Source organism: Danio aesculapii, chromosome 21 (genome assembly GCF_903798145.1).
Source record: "Danio aesculapii chromosome 21, fDanAes4.1, whole genome shotgun sequence".
NCBI lineage: Eukaryota > Metazoa > Chordata > Actinopteri > Cypriniformes > Danionidae > Danio > Danio aesculapii.
This window is the reverse complement of record NC_079455.1, coordinates 20,369,627-20,393,180: the sequence shown is the minus strand read 5'-3', so window position 1 is coordinate 20,393,180 and position 23,554 is coordinate 20,369,627. Positions and strand designations below refer to the sequence as shown.

Below are 23,554 nucleotides of genomic sequence, written 5' to 3'. Positions count from 1 at the left end.
AATGTGGATCCCCTCTGGATGTTCAATATTAGTAAATAGCTTCAAATGCATTTGAAGGTCTTTATACTTCTAATCAATGAACAAAATAGAAATTTGTCATGAATATATCAGCTTTAAATCACGTTCAGTCTCTTGTAAATTATGTGTGCTCAAGCAAAATGTCGCGTACTACATTTCAATAAAGGGTTCATTAAATAGGAGTCGTACTTACAGTTTTTTCTGAAAAGTGTTCTTTGAGCTACATATGATAACCAGGAAACCACTGAAGTGACATGGAATGTTTTAATAATGTTTTTGGCTCCTTTTCTGGACTGTGAATGTCTCAGGGACCCTTGCAGTTTATGAGAAAGCTCTTAGAATTTGTTACAAAGATGAACAAATGTCTTAGTGGATTGGAATGGCATGAGGATGAGTAATTATTAACAGGAATTTAATTTTTTGGGGTGAACTAACCCTTTAATGACAACTGGTATCACTAAAATCAAGGGTTTTTGAATTCTTAATATAACCCCTTTGCTGAAAGTGTTATATTCAGTGTTGCAGAAAAAATATGACTCTTTATCTGCAAAACATCTACAGAACTTTAAACTATTGCTCTTCACACTAAGATTCTTTTAAAAAGCTCCTATCATGCAAAATCAACTTTTGGAATATGTGTAGGTATAGTGTGTCCACAGTCATATTGGAGTAATATTGAGAGAACCAGCTCATTTGCATTAAAAGGCACAGGCTACAAAAACAGCAACAATTTCCTCTGACTGCAAAATCGAATGATCTGATGGGTGTGTTGAGCTGAAACTTCACAGATGCACTCTGGAGACTTCAAAGACTTATCTTACAACCTGTAAAAGGCGTAAAATAAGAGCCCTTTAAGAACTGTCTATGTAAAATTTCTGAGGGAAAACAAAAATGACTCCTAAATGACACCTGTTGGAACCAAGTCCTAAAAAAAAGGTGGTGTACTGTTACCCACCCAATCCAAATTTTAAAAGTAGGCAAAGAAACGAAGATAGACAATGTTTCTTTGAATCATGATACATAAATATATACTAAACATCAGTTACCTGTAACTATTGACTTCCACAGAAGAAAAAACAAATACTATGGAAGTCAATGGTTACAGGTCTCCAGCTTTCTTTGAAATATCTTCTTTTGTGTTCAACGGAATAAAAAAGACAAACCGGTTTGGAACAAGTAAAGGTTGAGTAAATGATGACAATTTTCAGTTTTTTGGGTGAACTATCCATTTAAAAAGGAAAAAATATATTTTTTAATTTATTCATTTTCATCTCAATTCAATAATTTATGTTTAGCTAATAGTGCCCTCAGCAGACCCGGAGTTTGGCTGGGTAAATTGAGCTGTATTTAAATGTATAGAGCCTATCTATACAAAAAAAAAAAAAAAGCAAAGCACACTTCTTCAAAAACCCAAATACTAGCCTAAACTCAAGTACTTTTTTCGATGTATTAAAGGGCACCTATGGTAAAAAATCTACTTTTCAAGCTGTTTGGACAGACATATGTGCATGTATGGTGTATAGACTGTCATATTGGGGTGATATAAGCACACCCAGTGCTTTTTTTTTTAATTTAACAACATAAAAAACGGTGGACCAATTGGAGCTGTTTTCAAATCGACCGCTACCTGACGTAGGAGAGCGGTCCCCCCGCCCACCAATATTGATTGACAGGCGCGTCATCATATCCTCAGTTTGTTGATTCACGTCCGCCATTTTCAGCGTGAGTCGAAGCAATATCACTAAAGGAACACCCTAGCTCTATTTTTAGATGCAAGGCTCATTGGGCTCAACACAAGATCAATATTCTCCACATTATCGCTCTAATCGGAATTATTGGTTGTATCTTTAGGTACGGTTGCAAACATGTGTACTTCTCATCGAGTCTACCTTATACTTCAGTCGTTTGCATTTTTCGCGATCCCAGAAGCTCCCTGTGATCTTAACTAGCATGCGTTTTAGAATTCTAAACATCGGTTTCTATCAGGGTACACTCAAGTCGACGGCTGGGCGCCGCGGACCGCTGCAGAAACCTATGTTTAGAATTCAAAAATGCGTGGCGCGACGATTCTGGACACTTCATGTTTCTGGTGCGCCACAGAGAGTGTCTGGCGTGCCGTGTCGTGGCTTCGAGCGACGCATCCCGTGCCTCAGTCAAAGTTAATTCAGTGTGCGTGGTTGTTAGTTTCTGTGTACAAGCTCGACACTTGAAACTAGCGCACAGTTGGCTGTAAAACTGTACAAAGACACAAATGATTTTGTACTCTCTGCTTGGTCTGTGTCAGAGTCGTACATGTACGACTGAATGCTGATCATCTCACTCCAGCTTTTTCTCTGTCTGCCTGTCAGACTCTGTTGCAAACGCAGAGCGGGTGAGCTCATGGCCCCGCCCCCTTGTTACGTTGGTGGGAAGCCGAAACTAATTTACATGTGAAGCAACACACCCCTAAATCAGCGAACTGTGGAAATCATTTTTAATACAATACAACACATGATGTTTCACTCTGATGTCACTCAGATAAGCAGTTAAAATGAGTACATTCATTAAGTGATTCTGTCAGTGTGTTTAATCCTGTGCATGAATGTATGATATAGCTAATGCCACATGCACTGTGTTTTATTTTCATGGTTAATTGTGAAATAAACAGCAACATGTCTGTTAAGAGTTACTGATGAGGGGAACACAGAGGAAACAAGTTTTTCTATAGCAAAGAACTGCAAATATGCAGATATTATAACAATCAATTGATAAACACACATTGTGCTCTCGCTCTGCACTGCTGTGGTTTGGTGACTAAATTGAGCAGAATTCTGACACAGTTTTTATATGAAATTTAAAGGGGACTGAGGCGAACATTTAGTGATATACAGTTCATGAGGTATACTGAAAAGTTTTAGGGAGTCTGAATGAAAATGTAGGAGGGCTAAAGCGACGCCCATGCTGTTTTATAATTTTACTTAAACGTTTCAGTGAGACATCATTCAGTTGATTTGTTGTGATCTTTGAAAAACTCTCACGAAATGTTCTCACAGCTGCAGCGGTCGTAAGGAGGCAGGGAATGGCGCAAATTAAACAAAACTGCACCAATTGCAACAAATTAAGATGCAAGTTAAAAAACATTTGGTAGACAGTTAAAGGAGACTTGAATACATGTAAATTAGGGAAGTCTAATCACCAAAACAAGTGAGTATACTGAGGGTATACGCAATTATTGATCCTCAGAAGTCGTGATACCCAAACAGCTTGTGGGAAAAAGTAGGCAAACTGAGTATACGTGCGTATAGCAGGGACTACACCACTGGTTGGAACCATTAGTTTGAAAAGCAATCCCTTCTGACTGGCTAAACCTTTGTCACACTGACAAGTAGAGTCCTGCATTTGAGCCTGAACCTATCAGGGCCCGACATTTTTAAGCCATTAGGGCAAGGTTTTGGGTCAATTTTCTCGTCATAGCTAGCATGCATATCGGGCTTTGGGTCTGCTTTAGAAAAAACTTAAAATACAAAAGTTTAATGAGATCTGATGCCTGCGGTCCATAAGTGCCAGTGATGCCTTGGGCACAGACATTTCCAGCCATGTGCAATAGAGAACTTAAAGAGAAAAATTGTCAATGGCGAACTTAAAACTGTGACAAACGCAAGAGGAAAGGCAAACTTCTGGTCAACTTTTCAAACAGTGACAACTTTAAATGAAGAGCCAACTGGTTATGCACAATGCATCACTTGTAAGTGTAAATTGAGTAAACTCACTGTGGAGCACATACCGCTTCGATATCGATGTCACTTACATTTAATAAAAACAAACAAAAAAATTTACTAAATTATTCTGATAAAAAAAAAATAAATGAAAAAACATTAACTTTCTATTAAATATAAATCTGGTCTATTTTAATATCAGTAACAGAATAAGCTAGTTGAAAAAAAATGGCTTCGGGTCGGACTCTGGCCAAAAATGTTGATATTATAAGCTGTTGGACAAGGGCAGGGCTACAGCTTAAATCTAGGGCTTAGATTTAAGACACGTGCAGAGCTCTACTGACAAGATCCCAAACTCAGATCAACCTCCCCTGACCCTGAAGCCCGCCTGTAAGCCCAACCATCATCATGTAAAAAAGTGTGTACCATATGTGGGAGTGCTGTCTCTGCGCACAGGTGGAGGACCCTGAGTCTGATCGTACTCATAACAGTACAGCACGGCATCCTCATCCAGCAGGGGGAACCGCCTCCGGCACTCCTGGTCCAGAAATGAGTTGGGTGAATCAGATCCTTTGGCGGCCTGCTGACAATTGCTGGTCAGATTTCCTACGTCATCTCTGCAATGTGAAGAGAAATCTCTTATAATCACATACTACACAGATGACAAATGAGCAAAAATCACTGCCACAGTTTTGCTATAAAGATGTTTTTTCTTTGATTTTAAGTGGTTGGTTTCTAGATGTGGCTCAGGATTTTGAAGTGCACCAGTGTGTGCTCTCATTTCTTTCTTTGAATGTAATGCTTTACCTGGGTGTGTACGGTTCATCTGGTGGAGGGGGGATGTAGAGGTCCTGTAGAGCGCAGCTGTCCCGTCTGGATGGGGTGCTCAGGGTGCTGGACGGTGTGGCCACGCTGCTGCTGGGGCTTGGGGGGATGATGGGCTAAAAACAGTGGTACAGTTGGTGTTAGCATTTCAAATATCCCATGATCTTGTTTACTTTTTCCACATAAATAAAAGTGCCTCTCCATTCACAAAGTTTGAAGTCTTTTTCAATAGTTTAAAAACGTTTAAAACAATTTAATAAGTTTCTCATGCAAATTTAGGTTTGAATTGAATTATTTTAAGAGTTCACACTTAGCTTATGATTGATAATAAAGCGTGTTTGGCATGGGGAGAGAGCCCTGAGCACATAAGATCCTCGAGGCCGGGGCTCCCTCCCGTTTGCAGGGCGAGAGTGGAGTTAGAGCTCATGTAGATCTTGAGAACTCCTCTGATGTTTAAAGCTAGTGTGCAATTAGGGATTGCTATAAATATGTAACAACTTACTAGGAGCAAGTTTATAGTGCTGATTTGGATTGGTCAATTAACAAAGTTGTACGTTTTTGGATGGTGGGAGGACACCGGGGGACTAAGGGAAACCCATGCGAGCACAGAGAGAACATGTGAACTGAAACGACGATTGGCCTGGTAAGGACTAGATCAGTGACGTTCTTGCTGTGGGGCAACAGCTGACCACGGGACCAGCCGTGAGCAATCATAAGCATCTGATCCTCTCGAAATTAAAAACTTCATTTATTTATTTATTTTTTTGTTTGTTTATTTATTTTTCTATATTTATTTAATCCAAAAATGATAAAAACACATTGTGAAATCTGAATGCAATTTAAAATAATTGCTTAATATTTGAGAAAACTCATTTTTCCTGTGGGACATTGATCTCTATTCTGAAAACTTAGTCTGTAAATGATCTCTATATTAAGTGATAATTAACAATTAATGTTTTTTTGTGATAATACTGCATTCCTACCTTGTAAAATGTTCCTTTTATTTAAATAGAATTTAATGTAGTTAAATACATTAATACTTTAATGTAGACCTTTTAAGTTGTTTGTTGTACTGTTGTAAACCATTTTTAGTATTCTGATTGACAAGACGTAAAACTAATCAGATGGGTCAGATGGCATTTCTGTGTGGAGTCTTTATGTTCTCCCTGTGGTCGCATGGGTTTTCTCCGGGTGCTTCGGTTTCCCCCACAGTCCAAAGACATGAAGTACAGATGAATTGGGTAAGTTAAATTGTTCGGAGTGAATGTGTGTGAACGAGAGTGTATGGGTGTTTTTTAGTGATGGGTTGCAGCTGGAAGGGCTTCCGCTGTGTAAAACATATGCTGGATAAGTTGGCGGTTCATTCCGCTGTGGTGACCCCTGATTAATTAAGGGACTAAGCCAAAAAGAAAATAAATGAATGAATGAATATTGTCCTATAATGGAAATGTTCATTTCATATCGTTTAGGAAATAAAATGTCATCTTAGTGTTGTCAGCTTTGCTGCTGTAATGGAAATCAGCATGGTTTCTTCATTGTCTGCAGTGCAACAGGAACAGCAATGAAACTGTATAAATGAAATTTTATTCTGATCTAAAATGCCATTCCACATTTCCCTCTCAGGCTCAGTAAAGCTTCCTTATAGAGCACTGCTTCAGTGGAGAAGTGAGAGGAGATTGAAGGAGGAGGGATAAGCGCCAGATTAGAGGTAAAAAGATGAAAGAGGAAAAATAGGAGGTTGGTGGATGGGGATGAGTAGAGTGAAGATTTGCCATGCAATCTAGTTGGTCAAAGCCCTCGGGGAGGGGAAGAGTGCACTTAATGCTGCTAAAAAAAGAACATGCACAGATTGAGGGACCACGCCACGGCATATCATCAATTCACACACGCCACTTTATCATGCCAGGCAGTACCTGCAGGGCGAGGGGCTTCCACCTCATGTTCTTGAGTAAGGCTGGGGCCGACGTCAGTGTGCTCTGGGGCCGCTTCTTCAGTGTCAGGGTCACACCCGCAGGGTTGCTCCTTAAAGAGTTCACCAGGTTCTTTAGCTGCCAGCCCACCTGCACAAAACAAACACATGTGTTCACGTCATTGCTTCAGACTCGTGAAAAAAGCAAGCCACATTTGCTGTGTTTGTGTTTTTTTAAACAGTTTTTATGTGCATTTTCAAAACTACAACAAAATATAAAAGAAAAAACACTACAATACAATAATAATACATATAAAATACAATACATACAAAACACTACCATGTGAAAGAACAATCAAACAACAGAACACAGAGGAACAACTGCACATGAAAACAAAATATAATTTAGCTGGTCAGGAAATGTATAAATAAAAGTAATTATAAAGTAACTTTGCTCTTATATTACCAGACAAATGCATTATCCTGACTATAGTTTTATTGTTAAATAATAGTTTGGGCACATTATTAGAAACATGATAGATTATGAATAGTGAATATTAATTACACTCAATCTTCAACTACTATGTTATTGACAGGAGTCACTGGTTATGCTTGCATTTCTTCCAATGCACCAATATGTTCTAATATATATCCCCATGTTTTATCAAATATCTCAAATTTACAATTATCAATATCTCAACCTCTCCAAAGCAAGCATGTTTACGAGATCTCTACCCCAAATTCCAAATTTAGGTAGAGATTTAGTTTTCCACATTCTCAATATCAACGTTTTGGCAATTACCCTACCAAATAACATGGCTTGTCTTTCATATTTATTAAACATCTCTAAGTTACTAAATATCCCAAGAACAGCTATAAGTGGACATGCTTTAAGATTTTTTTTTTGGAGGGCTTTAGAAAAACATTACAATATATTTTCCCTAAATTCTTATAATTTAGGACACAAGCATATAGAGTGGGTTAGGGATCCTTCTGCTGTTTTATACCTGTTACAGAGTGGAGATACCTGAGGAAAAATCTTATGCAGTTTCTCCTTAAATAAGTATAACCTATGCAGGGTTTTAAATTGAATTAAATTATGTCTTACGTTTGTTGTGTTTTGAATGGTGTCATCCCTCATGTCCAAAATCTGTGCACGCACTGACCCAGAGACATGCATGTCACTGATGAGAACATGACGGATGATAATAATAATAATACATTTTATTTGTAAAGCACTTTTCTTTGACTCTTTTGCTGGTTTTGTAGTGGATGTTTACTGTATGTTTACCGAAATGGCCTTAAACACCCAGTAAGCGCAAGACGTCAACATAAAGTCAGACTGACGCTGTGTCCTAATGTCGTGGGGATGTTGCATTTTATTTGGAAATGAAAATCAGGTTGACGTTAGAACCCAACATCAGGCTGAGGTCAATGTCCAACGTCTAACTTAAAATCAACCAAATTTCAACATCTAATGATGCTACAGCTTGACGTTGTGTGGAAGTTACCATTATGACATCTATCAAATGTTGGACTTTGCTTGCCAAACCAATGTCAGTATTTTGTCCGGATTGATGCTGCGTCAACGCCACGTGATTGTCACATGTGGCATCAAAGTACAGCAGCAGCGCTCCGAGATCAGATGATCGATTCAACCTGAGCAGCATCTGAAGAGCGACTGCAGAAGCTGCGATGACAACACCGATATTACACCGATTGGCTGAGTTCACAGCATGACAACAACCACGTGTGTCTCAGGTTTATTATTGGACAAATTACATCTCCCAAATTTCAAAACAAACAATATAACTATTAATGCCATCTTCTATAAGACTACAAATGTTTAACTGCAGTATCATCTTTTGTTAAAAAAATCCTTCATAATGACTACACTGTAAAAAATGGCCGTAATTTCAACTGTAAAAAACAGTAAAAATGCTACAGTAAAAATCCGTAACCTGGTTAACAGTATGTTTCCTTAATATATACTGTGAATAACCGTAAATTGACTTTCCCAGAATTCCCTGCACGGCACATCACTTTTTATGCTTTTTGTTGACATTACTCTGGATCTTTTTAGTTGTTTCCCCATGAGTTATGAACATTAGAGATTTATGTTACATCTAATGTTGATAAACAATGTTTATTACATGACTTTCATTTTATGCGTGTCACCATACTGGTGTTTAGTAGCTTTGTGAAAGACACTGAGGGCCTTCTATATGCTGATATACTTAACTGCTTGTGGGAAAAGTTGTTTGTGATGAGTAGTGGTTTACTATGTAACTTCTCATTTTCACCTGCATAAGGCTGTGCTAACGTGTGTAACAAAAGATGTGTAGATGTTGGTAGTTCAAAATACAGACGTACCACATCTATAAATTAATGAAATACGGTAGTTTACTGTAAAACTGAGAAATTACTTTTATGGTTTCTACAGTATTTTTAACGGTATAATACTGGCAACCACAGCTGCCGTTTTTTTTACGTATTTATTTTTTACAGTGTAGATTGTTTGCATGTTGTTTATTCTGCCTTTTGATACAGACTACTGTATTCAGCTCCATAAACGATTTAAATGATATATTTTAATAAATAACCTAAATATTAACTCAAATAAGTCTTACAGACTTGTAATAAAATAATTATGATGATTGATCCTGACACCCCTATAAAGGTTTCTTAACAAATTAAGTTTAAAATAATATTTATTAAATCAAAAAATACATGATTATAAAACATTTTTTATTGTCAAAGCCGTTTATGCAGAAGTGACATCGATGTACCTTGCTCTTTCTGGGAAATTTCTACTAAAAGTGTAGCTCATTAATCACGGTTATTTTGTTCAATCTTTTTGGATTAAAGTGCTTTTTTAAGTGAGGTTTATTAATAAACTAATTTCGAGAGGATCATGTGCTTATGATTTATCACAGCCGGTCTCGTATTAAGCTAATCAGTATCATCCAATCATATGAGCCATAAGCTACTATAAATAACCACAGTTTTCAGTCCACTTTATCTTCGTTTGAAAGAAACCCCCCTTCCTCCCCATTCTCCTCCTTCACTTTAGATCGGGCGGCACGGAGGCCCAGTGGTTAGCACTGTTAGCCCCACAGCAAGAACACTGCCAACCCTGGTCCTGCCAGGTTGGTAGGTGTTTCTGTGAGGAGTTTGTATGTTCTCCCCGTGTCTGCGTGGGTTTTCCCCGGGTTCTCTGGTTTCCTCCCACCATCCAAATATATACATTATGCATAACAATGAAGCATTTGCCCCCTTTTTTCCTCACGTGTTCCCTTAGCTACTGCAGACGGGGAGTTCTGAGATCCACCGAGCTTAGGCTCCCCTCTCGCTCTGCAAACGGGAGGAAGCCCCGGGCTCGAGGATCCCTTGAGCTTGGGGCTCTCTCCCGGGACAGCATGCCAAACAAGCTATTGATGAATCATCAGCTAAGTGTGAACTCTTGAAATATGCTTTTATTATCTAAAATAATCTTAATTATTGTTTAAGACTTAATCAAAACACCTTGTTTTGGGATTTATACTTATATATAACCCTAACAACCCTAATATATTGGAAAGTGTTATATCTATGAATGTAAATAAATGTAAACCCCTTTTTAGCATATTCAAACAAGAATTAGCAGCCTAAAGAGTGATGTTTAAACTCCTAGAAGTTGTGCTTATTGCTTTGTATTTAATAAGCCTATTCATTTTTGTTTTTATTACCCTCTCATTTCTCCTTATTTCTCTCATGTGTTTGTTATATATTTAACTCATAATTTAAAAATTAACTATAGTTTGTAGGTCTGTATTCTGTTTTATTTGTACTGTAAATCTTTTGTTGTTATAAATAAAATTATTTTTTTATAAATGATGATGAACGCCATGTGATAGGTCATCATGACTGCCGCAACTTTAAGCCTCGAAGTGTCCAGTTGTCCAGATTGACGGCTCCATTTTCAACTCCGCCCCCCGCCTGCGCTTGGCTAATTTTATTGATCACCGGCTGCAGCCATGGTTCAAGTCGAACGCACCTATTGTCTATTGTCTATATGACGTTGTGTGCCTGCTGGGCAATACCTAAATGCATTACAGAATGTTACGTTTACACACATCCACAAATTACATGTAAACCAATCAGCTTTTTATAGAACAATACTCACTACTCACTACTCTTGTGTACTTTTAAAAGGTCTACTTTTTACTCATACTTTGAGTAATATTTACAACAGATACTTTTACTCTACTTGTACTGTATTTTTAGGCAAGTAATGGTACTTTTACTTGAGTACAATTTTTCAGTACTCTTTTCAGCACTCTCTATTACAGTGGTTCAAAGCTGAACTCCAGTCTTTTCAGATTTTCTCACATGATCCTTCAGTTTAATATGAGCAGTGGATAAATTTAGCTTCTAATGTAAATTTAAGTCCCTTCATTTTCTTGGTAATCCTGTTCAGCTCTGTTATCAGTCATCCTGTTTCAGACTGATCTTGACAAGAGTGAATTTTGTCTAAATCCCTAATAGAATATATATATATATATATGTGTGTGTGTGTGTATATCGTTTTACTAAAACAAACTAAAAACTCATACAAATGATGTTTTTTCAATCAGTTAACAGGTCAAATTATTGTGTGCAGTAGATGTGCTCACCACTGTCTGATGATTGACCTGTATGACCTCATCCCCGGCATGGATTTTCTTACAGCGGTCAGCGAGCGACTGACAGAGGGAGAGAGAGAGAGCCTTTGGATTACAGGGGGCAAAACACTCAACCTGTTTTTGGGATTACTTGTAATACCAATATCACTTGCCAGCTGAAATGTCCAAAGCATGTCATACTGAGACTGTACTGAAGTGAATATAAAAAATGACCACTTACGCCCTCCGTAGTGCCCGTGATGACATGTAGGCCATCGTAGGTTGATTTGATGTACATGCCCTAGAGCAAGGAGAAAGATATTTAAGAGCCACTGCCTGAAAATATCAGACACACGCTGAGAAAGCACTGAAAGCGGCTTGATGACATGACATGCAAGCACAAATCCCCTCTGACACACACACACACACACACACACACACACACACACACACACACGCACACACGCACACACACACACACACACACACACACACACACACACACACACACACACACACACACACACACACAGAGAAACAGAGGGGATGCTTGTGTGTGTTTATTTTCATCTGTCTCTGTTCAGGCTTTATTGAGCGGATATACTGACGGTGTGGAGTGTGTATGTGATTGTAGAAATGTTACTGCCTGAAGCACATACAAGAAATCATCGTTTAACACAGATGTGGTGAATGCGGTTTCTCATAATCTGTCTCTGGAATAATCCTCACATCACTTCAATCCCTGTCTGTCTGTCTGTCTGTCTGTCTGTCTGTCTGTATGTTTATCTGATCTATCCATTTGTCAGTCCCTCTTTCCATTTATCCATCCATCCATCCATCCATCCACTGCCTGTCTGTCTATCTATCTTTCTGTTTTTCTATCGAATCATCTGTCTGTCTAACTATCTGCCTGTCTGTCTGTCTAACCATCCATTTATCTGTTTCTATCCATCTTTTTGTCTCTGTATACGTTTCTATCCATTTGTCAGTACCTCTTTCCATCCATCCATTCATCCATCCATCCATTGTCTATCTGTCTGTCTGTCTGTCTGTCTGTCCGTCCGTCCGTCTGTCTATCTTTCTGTATGTCTATCTAAATGTCTGTCTGTTTAACTATCTGTCTGTCTATCTGTCTGTCTGTCTGTGTCTATCCATATTTCTGTCTCTGTATATCCTTCTATCTTTTTATCCATTTGTCAGTCCCTATTTTATATCCATCTATCTATCTATCTATCTATCTATCTATCTATCTATCTATCTATCTATCTATCTATCTATCTATCTGTCTATCTGTCTGTCTGTCTGTCTGTCTGTCTGTCTGTCTGTCTGTCTGTTTTTGTCTGTCCATCTGTCTGCCTAGTCAACATCTATCCATCTGTCTGGCTATCCATCCACCTATTCATCCACCTATTTGTCTGTCTCAGAGATGCTAAAACTAGGGCCCGGGGGCCAAAGTTGGCCCATGATAACCTCTGATTTGGCTTGCAACCCATCTGAGAATAGAGGGAGAATGATGGGGAAGATTGGGGCAAATCCCTTTAACAGAGATCGTAAATTCGTCAATAATATAACCTTTTGCTTGTTTAATTGTTGAGCTACAAAAAAGCTAACTGTAATAAAAGTTTCAGTTAGATGTTGTGAATGAATTAGTTTTTATTTAAATTTTAAAATGTTTTATAAATGTCTCCATTGTGATCTAAATGGGATTATGTTTTAATTGTAAGAAGTTGATTGTAAAATGTAAGAAAAAATGTATAATTATTAATATGATTATACATTTTATTTAAATATTAATAAATTAGAAAATTACCATGGCAACTTTAATGTTATACAGCTAGGTATATTTACCTTTAGCCCACCACCCTCAATCAAGTTTGGTTTTTGGCCCTTCATATGAAAAAGTTTGGGCACCCCTGGTCTATACAGTACGCCTATTTGTCAGTCTATCCGTTCAACCACCGTATAAATGCATTACATTAGTTTTACTAATATATTTCTCATAATTTCAAATGGGTTTTGATCTTCTATAGACAAGCTCTTTCCACAGTAAATATCAAAACAATTAGCAAATACATTAATTTATGTTCATTTTTAATGTTTTTAATGTTGTTAATGTTCATAATGAAACCAGATTACCCACCAGTCCCTCAGTGGACCTTATGTTATCGAGCTGTACCACCTCCAGATGTGCAGCCTGGGACACCATGGGGTCCGAAGAGAGGGCAATGATGTGGTCACACACTCCTGAAAGTGTCTTACACTGAGAAGAGAGAGAAAACGTGAATGTAAGAAAGGTTTAGGATCTCCTGAGGCTCAGAACGGGTGAAGCTGAAGCTAATACTCAGCTACAATATGCTGATCTTTCACTTGCATGTTCAACGCAATGCTTCAGAAACAACATCTGCACTGAGACTGAGGCTGTTTACACTGGAGCATTTTCATTTTAAAACGCTGAGGTTACACCTGGAATTCTTACTGCTCTGGAGTTTTAGACTCTTGATGAATTTTAGAAAATGTTGCAGACCCTGATTTTGTTTGAAAACTCCAGGGTTATGCTTCAGTGCTGACGAACCAGAACACAGACTTTGTAAAAGAAAGCTTGGTTGCATATATTCCTTCCCTCATTGTTTTTCATTGATTATTGTATATGCTTTCCTGATTTGTTAAGCCCCGTTCATTTGAAGTGATTTCTTCATTTTATCTGTATGAACAAAACTGAGAAAATCTTTGATTGTGTCTGAGCATCTCAAAAACAAATAATAAATCATTGCATTGCTAACTTGATATCCTAATCTGCGGTCAAACTAACACATATGTACAAATAAATATTTCACTGCGCTGGTTAGTTGTACAGTTGTACAGCAAACGTGGGGAGAACATGCAAACTCCACACAGAAATGCCAACTGACCCAGTCGAGGCTCGAACCAGGGACCTTCTTGCTGTGAAGCGACAACACTACCTACGGCGCTACCGCATCACCCCAGACATAAGCAATATTTGAATAAACTATTATAATTACTGTTTTATTCTTCTTTTCTGCAGTTTTTCATGTCTTTTCTGCTGTATTTTAAAGCAGAGAAAGAGTCAGACTCAGTATTGCTATTATATACTGCAAAAACTGCTTTTCTAACTCGAGTTTTTGTCTTGTTTCTAGTCCAAATATCTACAAATTCTTAAATCATTTTCTAGACAGATAAAAAAGATCAAAATGACTTGTTTTGAGAAATAATGAGTCAAAATTTAGTGAATTTTCCCTAAAACAAGCTAAATAATCTGCCAATGGGGTAAGAAAAATAATCTTGTTTTTGATTTAAAATAAGATTATTGTGCTTACCCCATTGGCAGATTATTTTGCTTGTTTTAAGGAAAAACTCACTTCATTTTGGCATAGTATTTCTTAAATCAAGACAATACGTTTTGCTTGTCTAGAAAACGCTTTTTGATTTAAGAATATTTAGATATTCAGACTTGAAACAAGACAAAAAAATCTAAGTAAGAAAAGCAGTTTTTGCAGACTGTGACTGTCGTGAGTCTGAATGCCAGAGTTGTGATATAGACTAAACATGATTGGCTGTTTTTAAAAAGGGGGAGGGGCTACACTATGTCCTGTCTTGCTGTTTCACTTCACTTTATGTCAAACATAGAAAGGCACATTTCAAAGCACAAGGTCCCGAGAAATTTAAATCAAGTTTTTTAGATGTTAAGCTGCCTGACAAGCAACAGGCTGAAAGTCATTTATTTCCAAAGAAGAGTGGTCCAGGAGCTGCGATCATCGTAATATGTGGAGAATTCGGATCCATTTTGAGCTGCAAATACGTTGAAATATTTGAACTCCTGCGACTAGAACGTATGCGACCGGTCGAGTGGACGTGATGTATTCGAGTGTTGTCCAAGCAGGTCCGTGCACGCGAGATGAGAAATACTTTTTTTTTGTTATCTTTTGAATCAGAAAAGTGTCTCTCTCTCTCTCTCTCTCTCTCTCTCTCTCTCTCTCTCTCTCTCTCTCTCTCTCTCTCTCTCTCTCTCTCTCTCTCTCTCTCTCTCTCTCTCTCTCTCTCTCTCTCTCTCTCTCTATATATATATATATATATATATATATATATATAAACAATTATATTCATAAATGAGTAATACATTTTTTTATGTTGTCTCCACATTCCATCCAAAATGTTTAGTGGTCTATGAGCTTCTAGTATTCACTTATTCAACCATGTTGAACGCATGGAGAATAAAGGCTCTTGCTTTTGCAGTCCTTTATTTTAGACACTGCGAGAAGCTTCTTTCCCATAGTGCACGACAAAACTGAAAATTCTGTGCGACTGCCACAAGGGGGCATATTCCGACAGTTGTGTCCAAATTTCGTGTGCAGTAGAAAGGCGGCATTAGTATCAGGATGTTAGTTAAGGATATATATATAACCTAATGCGCTCCAAAACAGCATTTAGAAAACATAAACCTGAAATAAGCATCCAAAGTTTGCAGTTTGTCACAAGCCTAAATGGATCAACTATTTGTTTACCTCCACCTACATACCTCACTTTCTCATCAAATCTTCTGACCAATCAAATACTCTATAGAGTGACATGTTCCGCCTCCTTCAAGATGCTTCTTATTTGCTTTTCATTTGATGCGCTTGATCTCAACCCCTCTCACTGGCAGAGCTGTGATAAAAACAAAATGCTATTGGCTGTTTTATAAAGGGGAGGAGCTTCTATATGTCCTGCCCTGTCTTCATGTTTCAGTTGAGATTATGTAAAATTTTGAATAAAAACTGCCCTTTACAAGACCTTTAAACATGATTAAGCAGATTAATACTAGTCAATAATAGTGAACGTCCTAATAACTTGTGTTTTATTTAACAAATATATATATAGGCAACAAGTTTGCACTATAGTTTTTTACAACTATTTTAAACATGTATGGATGGAGATTTGCTTTTAGTTAAACAACGGCTGTTTCTCAATATGCGTTCCTGTCTGTACTTGCGTTCTTGTGTCCTCGTGAAACATCATCAACCGTCGCAAGTACTGTTCCAATTCAAAAGTTCTCATCTTGCCAAGTACAGATAAAATTTCCAGATGTGTACTTGCTCCACCTCTTTTACCAAGGGTGCATCAAAAAGTGACTTGTGCAAACTTGCGAAGTGCAGGTATCCCAGAACGCATTGCAGCCCAGCCAGCGAAAGCTAATGGCGAAGGAGGATACCTGCACGATTTTAAAAATACTCCTCTGTTGTGTCACAAAATACAGTTTTAAGAGTTTTTCAGGCGATAATGTAGTTGTTTTAAACTCGAATCAGCAGTTATTCACAAAGATAGCGCGTCTTTGGCGATGTGCCTCAGCTTATGCGGTCTCTGACCCCCAGCCGGTCAGCGGGAGCTTTGTCATTACCTCCTCCGCCAAGCGCAGCTTTACTTTGACCAGTCCATCACAGATGTACCGCTGGATCTCATCTTTCCATTGTAGTTAAAACATGATATTTAATACAGCTTGTGTATATCTAACAAACAGTTTTTGGTCATTTATATCTATTATTTGTTCTCAGGTGAATTATTTTGGCAGTGTTATTTTGTTACGTTTTATAATTGTCTTTAATGTTGTTACCATGTTGTACACTGCTTGTCTTTGTTTACTAAATTGCCTAACGTTATCTTTATTTCTTATTCTGTATGTCTTGTACTTTATACTTGTATAATGTCTATTGTAGTTTATTAAATATGATAATCAAAGATAATAGTCTGTGTAAAATTACGCATTTTACTTCACATTTATAGGAATTTATGTTTACATTTTCTTAAATCGAAAATATTGATTTATAATATTAATATACTATTAATTATAAGGCCGTGCTTTATATGATTAAATCATTTTATTGTTAATGTACAGTGAAATCGATGAATCCATGGTGAAGTAAGTGACGTTATAAAGTACACTTCTGTTCCATTTGAAGAAGTACTTAACTTGACTCCTCGGGAGTTCGGTCTTCTAAGTTTGATCTTGGCAAGTCTGAACTGCCAAGGATGCAAGTCCGAATATTACATACTTGGTATTGAGAAACAGCCAACTAGTATGAACAAGGATTGTTTTCATATTAAAACAAAGCCAAACTGAAAACACACTATAGTAAATGTAGCCCGAGACGCCAGGATGCACCATATTACGATGTGACCAGGATGGTCTCATAAGCATAATTCTCTATGATCTTGCAGCTTTCTCTGAACTGATCTGTCTAATCATGATTCTGCCTCAGTCTGCTGCGGGTGAGTAATCAGTGAAGGTGTTCCTGGTGCTGTAAACAGAAACTCTCTCTCTCTAGCTCTCTCTTTCTCTCTCTCTGTGTGTGTGTCAGTCTCAGATGAAATGTGGCACTGTCCTGGTATTTATAGCAGAGAGCCAGCTGTAGCCTGACTGACACTGCAGTATGGGCTGGACTCCATGAATCAAATGTGAACCCGTTTCTTTCTCACTCACCTCACACTCTCTCGCTCTCCTTTTCTCACTTCGACACAGATTTCTATTTTTGAACAGAGGAGCTAGATAAGGGGTTTTATGTAAATGAATCTTGAGACTGTGTGAGAAAATAAATGTCAGTCTTACCACATGCAGTATCTTATTCTCGGTCTCATACACTGTGCCGTCCTGAAAGGCAAGAAAAGAAAAATGTCATTTCAACTATTACATCTAATTTAATGATTGCAACTGATCTCACTGCAGTCAGTCTTGTTAACGAAAGGCTGAATGTACATAATACACTTCTTGTTAATACCTTGACATAAGGATTTATTTGCTTATTTTAACATGAACAATGAAAACACAGCTTTGGCGTTTATTCAATTTAATGTTACTTTCAAAATTTAGTAGTGCATAATTGAAATAAATGAATATAAAGTTGTATTTGTACTGTATAAGGCACCGTTAACTAACATGAACACATTTATGCACTCAGAAAATATTATTTTAATTTATTTTTAATTAATTAATTATTTAAAAATTATTTTATTTATTTATTCATAAGGTTAAAATCTAAAAACTTTTTTATAAACTTAAAAGATTAAGATTTAACAATTCATTTATAAATAAATCAATTATTTTTTTACATTCTCTATATGGTGTTATCCTCCTAGGGCTTGAGTGTCCACATATGTGAAGAGCACATTTTAGCTCTTAAAGTGGCTATTTAAAATACTTTGAATGTTTTATATTTTGTTACAGACATATAGTGTCATCCTGCAACTGTTTTGCAGAATATGAAATGTCCCAAACACTTTTTGTAATTGTCCAAAATGGGGAAAAAATTGTTTTTACTCTCTGATAGTTAAAGCAAGTAAAAAAAAATCTATGTTAAAAAAATGCAATAAAAAAAATTCAAGAAAAAGTGTTTTATGTAAATTTGGACCACGAGTCCACATATATGGCCATCATTTTTCTCTAAAAGTACATCGTATCAAAAGATGATACTTAGGTTTTTATTTTAATTAGGTTCTTATAAGCCCAAATAGCAAAGAGAAATAAAAAATGAATGTGGAAAAAGATCTTGGGCCTTAAGAGGTTGTGCTTAAAAAAATAAAAATAATAACAACAATGTCACAAAATCTTTTGCATGTGTATTTTTGAGAATTATTATTTTTTTTAAATGTGAAAAAGTTTCTAATCAAATCACACTAAAGCCGCGGTCAGATCATACAATTTTTATTGTTGATAACGGAAATCACTATGTCAGATTATGCGATTTTGTCTTGATAAAATCTTGACTTGTCGTAGGTAACAAATGTGCCCGACTATACATTCCTTCACAATCAGTCACACGGTGGCGTCTACCACCAGCGTTATTTCCAAAAGCAGTCACAAGTGTTGCTATAACTGTATTTCTTATCTTAATTTCAATGTTTTTTAATCTTATTTCAATCTTTATTTAAAATTTTCTATTAAATCTAAATGTATATTTTCCAGCCATGGGTTGCTTATTAAACACTATCTCGCCTGAACTTGCCGCAAGTGAGACGGAGAAAATGAAAGCACATCAGTATCAAGGAAAAATCTGATTCTCAAGACAAAATAATGACATTTTCAAAAATAGCAAATATATGACAGAGGTTTGTGATACAACAATTACTGTGGAGCGTTCATTAAATTCTTATTTTCCACAGAGTGAAACAAATGATCAACCTGTACAGTTGAGTAGTGGACAAGCTCAAACAAAAAAAAAATTGTATATTTTTCTTGGAAATATCTTTTTGAAACGAATTTGGTTTGGTATAATTTGTATCTTAATTTTAATGTATTTATTGTTGGTCAGTTAAGTGAAATATTCACAGTTTCACAGAAGCCAATAATTAACTGTTTTCATTGTTAATGACAAAATCATTTATTGTGCTGATCAGTTTAAAATTTCAATCAAGTAATTTGAATATGCAAGACTTTTACAATGTTTTCGCAGCACTGAACATGTTTCCACATTACCTCGGAAGAACAAACTCAGTTGGAAGGCTGAGAAAACTCAGAAACTTATTGTGAGAATAAGATTTCTGCATATTTGTGCCAGTCTGTCAGATAAAATTGCCTTAAACACTTTAATATTTTAGAGAAAGTAGTTAAAGTTTGGATAACCAATGACTGATCTTATCTATCCGAGACTCATCCACAAGTAAACATGCAGCTTATTTTTTGATTACGTAACCTGTGCATTAATGCCAGCACCGCAGATATAACTGAGAATTTCTGTGCTCCTATTGCCCAGTGTCACCAATGTGATGGAACTCCTGATGGTGATGTGAGGCATTGCAGACATGGTATTGGTTGTCGAGTACTATGCCACATTACACAAGAAGAAACGATTGAAACGATTGAAACAACGCACATTTGTCATTTATGAATCCCTACGACATCCTACGTCAAGGAAATCATTCCGAAATCATGAAAAGAAATCGTGTGATCTGACCGGGGCTTTAGTCATGACTAGCAACACGTGATTAAACCTTCATTGCACATTTAGTTTACACTATGAGACATATTTTCTTAATCAGTATTTTCATTTTTCCTTCAGTAAAAAATGAACATACTAAAAACAAGAAGAAAATATGAAGACACTAATTGCATATATTTTATATATGAATAAAACCTTCTTTCTTGCATTACTTGAAAATGTATTTTTAAGCATAAATAACACCAAATTTAATTTGATCTGTGCTTTAAAAAAAGAAACTTAAAAAAAAGCTACTTGAGCATTATTTTCTTTATTTTTTTAAATAAATGAATATTATTTATCTGTAGTGTTATATAATGCCAGATCCTTACATAATGCATATCAGTTAATGGGCATTCATGCCAAGAAACTTTGATTAATATACATTCGAATATGAATCATCAGAAGTATTATATAATGTTTAATACATTTGCCAATGCCATATCAACAAAAGTTATCAAATGTTTCCCATGCAGTTATGCGATACGAACACATTATATCATCTCTGCTCTGTTTTGGGATGTCTTCGATAAGAAGCTGAGGGAGAGGAAGATGTGCTTGCTGACACAGAGTCTTGCACCTATCTGAAATAGCCAAAGGCAGCGTTTTCTGTCTTGAGCAGACAGATGAGGAGGAGATGAGTCATCCTCCCACACCAAAACCTGCTGCAACGCTCCTCTCATCTGCTCATTTCCTCCGCTCTCCATCACACCGCTTAATGCTAGTCTGATTTACAGCCTGTGGGACTCGACTGGCCGCGCTCGTGATTAATGCTAAACATACTGGGAATCTCCTTCAACACTCGACCTACACATTTCATTCTGATTGAAAAGAGAGTAAATAAAGATTGAGCTAATACATTAGTGTTTAATTAAGAGCCACACTTCATGAAAATCTGACTTTTGTCGTTTTTAAGTGTTATAATTGTGTCCCCAGTGCATCTACCTAACCAAATAACAGGAAAAACTTTCTCTGCAAGCATGTGGAAAAACATGGCGTCCAGATTTTGCTCCTCTAGTGATGGAGTAACAATATCTGCACCAATATACGTAATAGATGCTTGTCATGAGTGCAAGCGAGGGACAACAAAAATAAGGATCCAAGTGCAATAAATAGTTGTGCAAGCAGGCAGTGGTCAATACAGGAGAAATCAAGAACATACAGGTAATTCAAATCGTAGTCATCAAACAGGCATGAGGCGATACAGAATATAACAATAAACAAGGCTATGGTCAAAAAACACGGCAGGCAAAGCAAATAGCAAAACAAAAACTAACAATGACAGCAAACAATAGCCCCTTTCACACAGTGATACCAGTGAATATCCGGAAAATATCCGGAATGACTTCACCGGTAAATTAAAAAAGTGCTGTTCACACAGGCAAGGACTTTACGGAATTGTTCCGGAAAAGACCATTCACACATCCATTCCCAAATACCGGTAAATTCTGATATCATTACCCAGAAATGAGCTCTAAACGGCTGTGCTTGTATTTGTAAACATAGAAGGGGTCGAGCTTTTGTTGATGGTTGATGGTACATAATATGTGTTTCTGCTGGCGCCCACTGACTGCTTCACATGCACTCGCGTCAAGCAACTGAAGCAGAGCTTGAAGGTAAACAAACAGCGGTAGCATTTTATAGATAATTTTTTTACACAGTTGGCATTAAGAAGAAACATAGAAACGTTATCTGAATAACATCTAGCAGCTAAATGTGTCTGGAAAAATATTCAAAGTCTTTTTTTATAAACTGCACGGATGTGAATGCGTCTGAATGTTCTGATTGGCTAAAGTAGACGTCTCACGTCAGCACGTTCTAATCGTGAACACGTTTCCGACAACATTCCTTCTGTGTTCACACTGCACAGCATTCCGACAAATTACCGGTTATGTTACAACTGCTCTTTCCGAAAAATTGCCTGAACGAGTTGACCAGTATTTTCAAAAAAGGCCTGTTCATACATGATTCCTTTCTGGAAAATTGACGGTAATTTTCTGGAAAGGTCTGTATGTGCGAAAGGGGCTATTGACTCAGACACGAACTGGTGTATCAGTGATATATAAGTAGTCGGAATGATCAGCGATAACAAGTTTCAGCTGTGTGTATCATCAGTGGTGATCGGCAACTGGTGTGTGTGAAAAGGCATGATGGGAATAGTAGTTCGTTAATGTGACTTGTAGTTCACCAGTGATCTGCCGGGAGTGGCTAGCTGGTGGTCGTGATAATGTTCTGTTGTGGGAAGAACCAATGAGCAAAAAAGTCTCAATAAACTCTGAGGACATCATGGTTAAGCTTAATTTATGAAGGAAATGTTCTGTAAAATGTCTCTAAGTCTTATATATTTTTGGTAAAATATATTTTACACCAAACTGCTTCACTAACAAGGGTCAGTTTAATATGGTTGGTAGATGAATTGATATTTTGGTTGTTGAATTAGCTTTTTTTGTTGTTTCTAGAGTGTCAGAATAGCATGTAAAGGCTCCGCCCTCTTCTGAAAAGAAGTAGCTTATTTGCATTTAAAGGCACATGCAAAAAAATTGTGTGTTTTACAAGTTATGATAAATGATCTGTGAGGTTTTCTGAGCTTAAACTTCACAGACCCAGAGATTTATTTAACATGTTATAAAAATTTGCATAAAATGACTCCTTTACCTTGAACTTAAAGTTTGAATGTGTGAAAGACGTTTCAGAGTGGAAGATTTGCAAGCTGTGTCATTTTCACACACACACAGATTTTACAGAAAGCATCATTAAGTGTCCTTTTTATTTCTGTATTTCGTGTGTTTTGGGACACATTGCTTTTCTCACACCTGGGACAGTGTGTCCTTATCCTCAATGGCCTAAGTCAGAGAAGCTCTATTTCAATCCAGGACAGAAAACTGAAGAGGAGAGAAAGCGTCCGTGGCCTCCTTCTAAAGAACCTTCTGGCCTAGAATCTCTACCCTGCTTTCCAAGCATTCTCAAAAAGAGATATGAGTCCTAGAACACTCCAATGTGGCATGACACCGGTGCGGGTGAACACAGAAAATAGACCAGGTCAAAGGAGACTTGGGAACTTTGCTTTTAACTTGATGGATATGAGATTTAAAGGGGCAAGTTCATTGCACTGTGTTATTTTATTCATTTATTTATTTATTTCTGAGGCCCAAACTTCACTCTTAAAAAAAGATTCTAGAATGTACTAGATTTGTTTATATTAGTCCAGTGAATATTAGCCATTTTTGCAGTTTTATTAAAACTTATTCTTGTCTTTAAAATTATTTCAAATTAAAACATTTTTGTTGAACAAAGCCAGATTGAGGTTTTCCCTAGATAAGTTTGCATTTATATTGAGCAAATGTTTGGGCTCAAGAAGGTGGGTTTTGATTGGGTTTCATCACCATGCTACCTTTGCGCTACACAGCTAACTTGCTCTGAGAGACTGCAAACCCAAACTGGACCAATCAGCAGTGAGTAACATGACAAATATATAGGATGCCATAAAGCCCCTGCCAGAAT

The 23,554-nt window shown here is 37.0% G+C and overlaps 1 protein-coding gene across 1 annotated transcript in view; it reads right to left on the bottom strand.

The window, feature by feature from the left end:
• The window catches only part of cnksr2b (connector enhancer of kinase suppressor of Ras 2b), a 113,857-nt gene that overhangs the window by 35,123 nt on the left and 55,180 nt on the right, over positions 1 to 23,554 (bottom strand). Inside the window, exons 5-11 of the mRNA XM_056446841.1 lie at positions 17,689 to 17,730; positions 13,231 to 13,350; positions 11,332 to 11,391; positions 11,103 to 11,171; positions 6,452 to 6,598; positions 4,521 to 4,654; positions 4,140 to 4,330 (exon numbers count right to left, since the gene is read on the bottom strand). Of these exons, the coding sequence (XP_056302816.1) occupies positions 4,140 to 4,330; positions 4,521 to 4,654; positions 6,452 to 6,598; positions 11,103 to 11,171; positions 11,332 to 11,391; positions 13,231 to 13,350; positions 17,689 to 17,730 (763 nt within the window). The remainder of the gene's footprint in view (positions 1 to 4,139; positions 4,331 to 4,520; positions 4,655 to 6,451; positions 6,599 to 11,102; positions 11,172 to 11,331; positions 11,392 to 13,230; positions 13,351 to 17,688; positions 17,731 to 23,554) is intronic.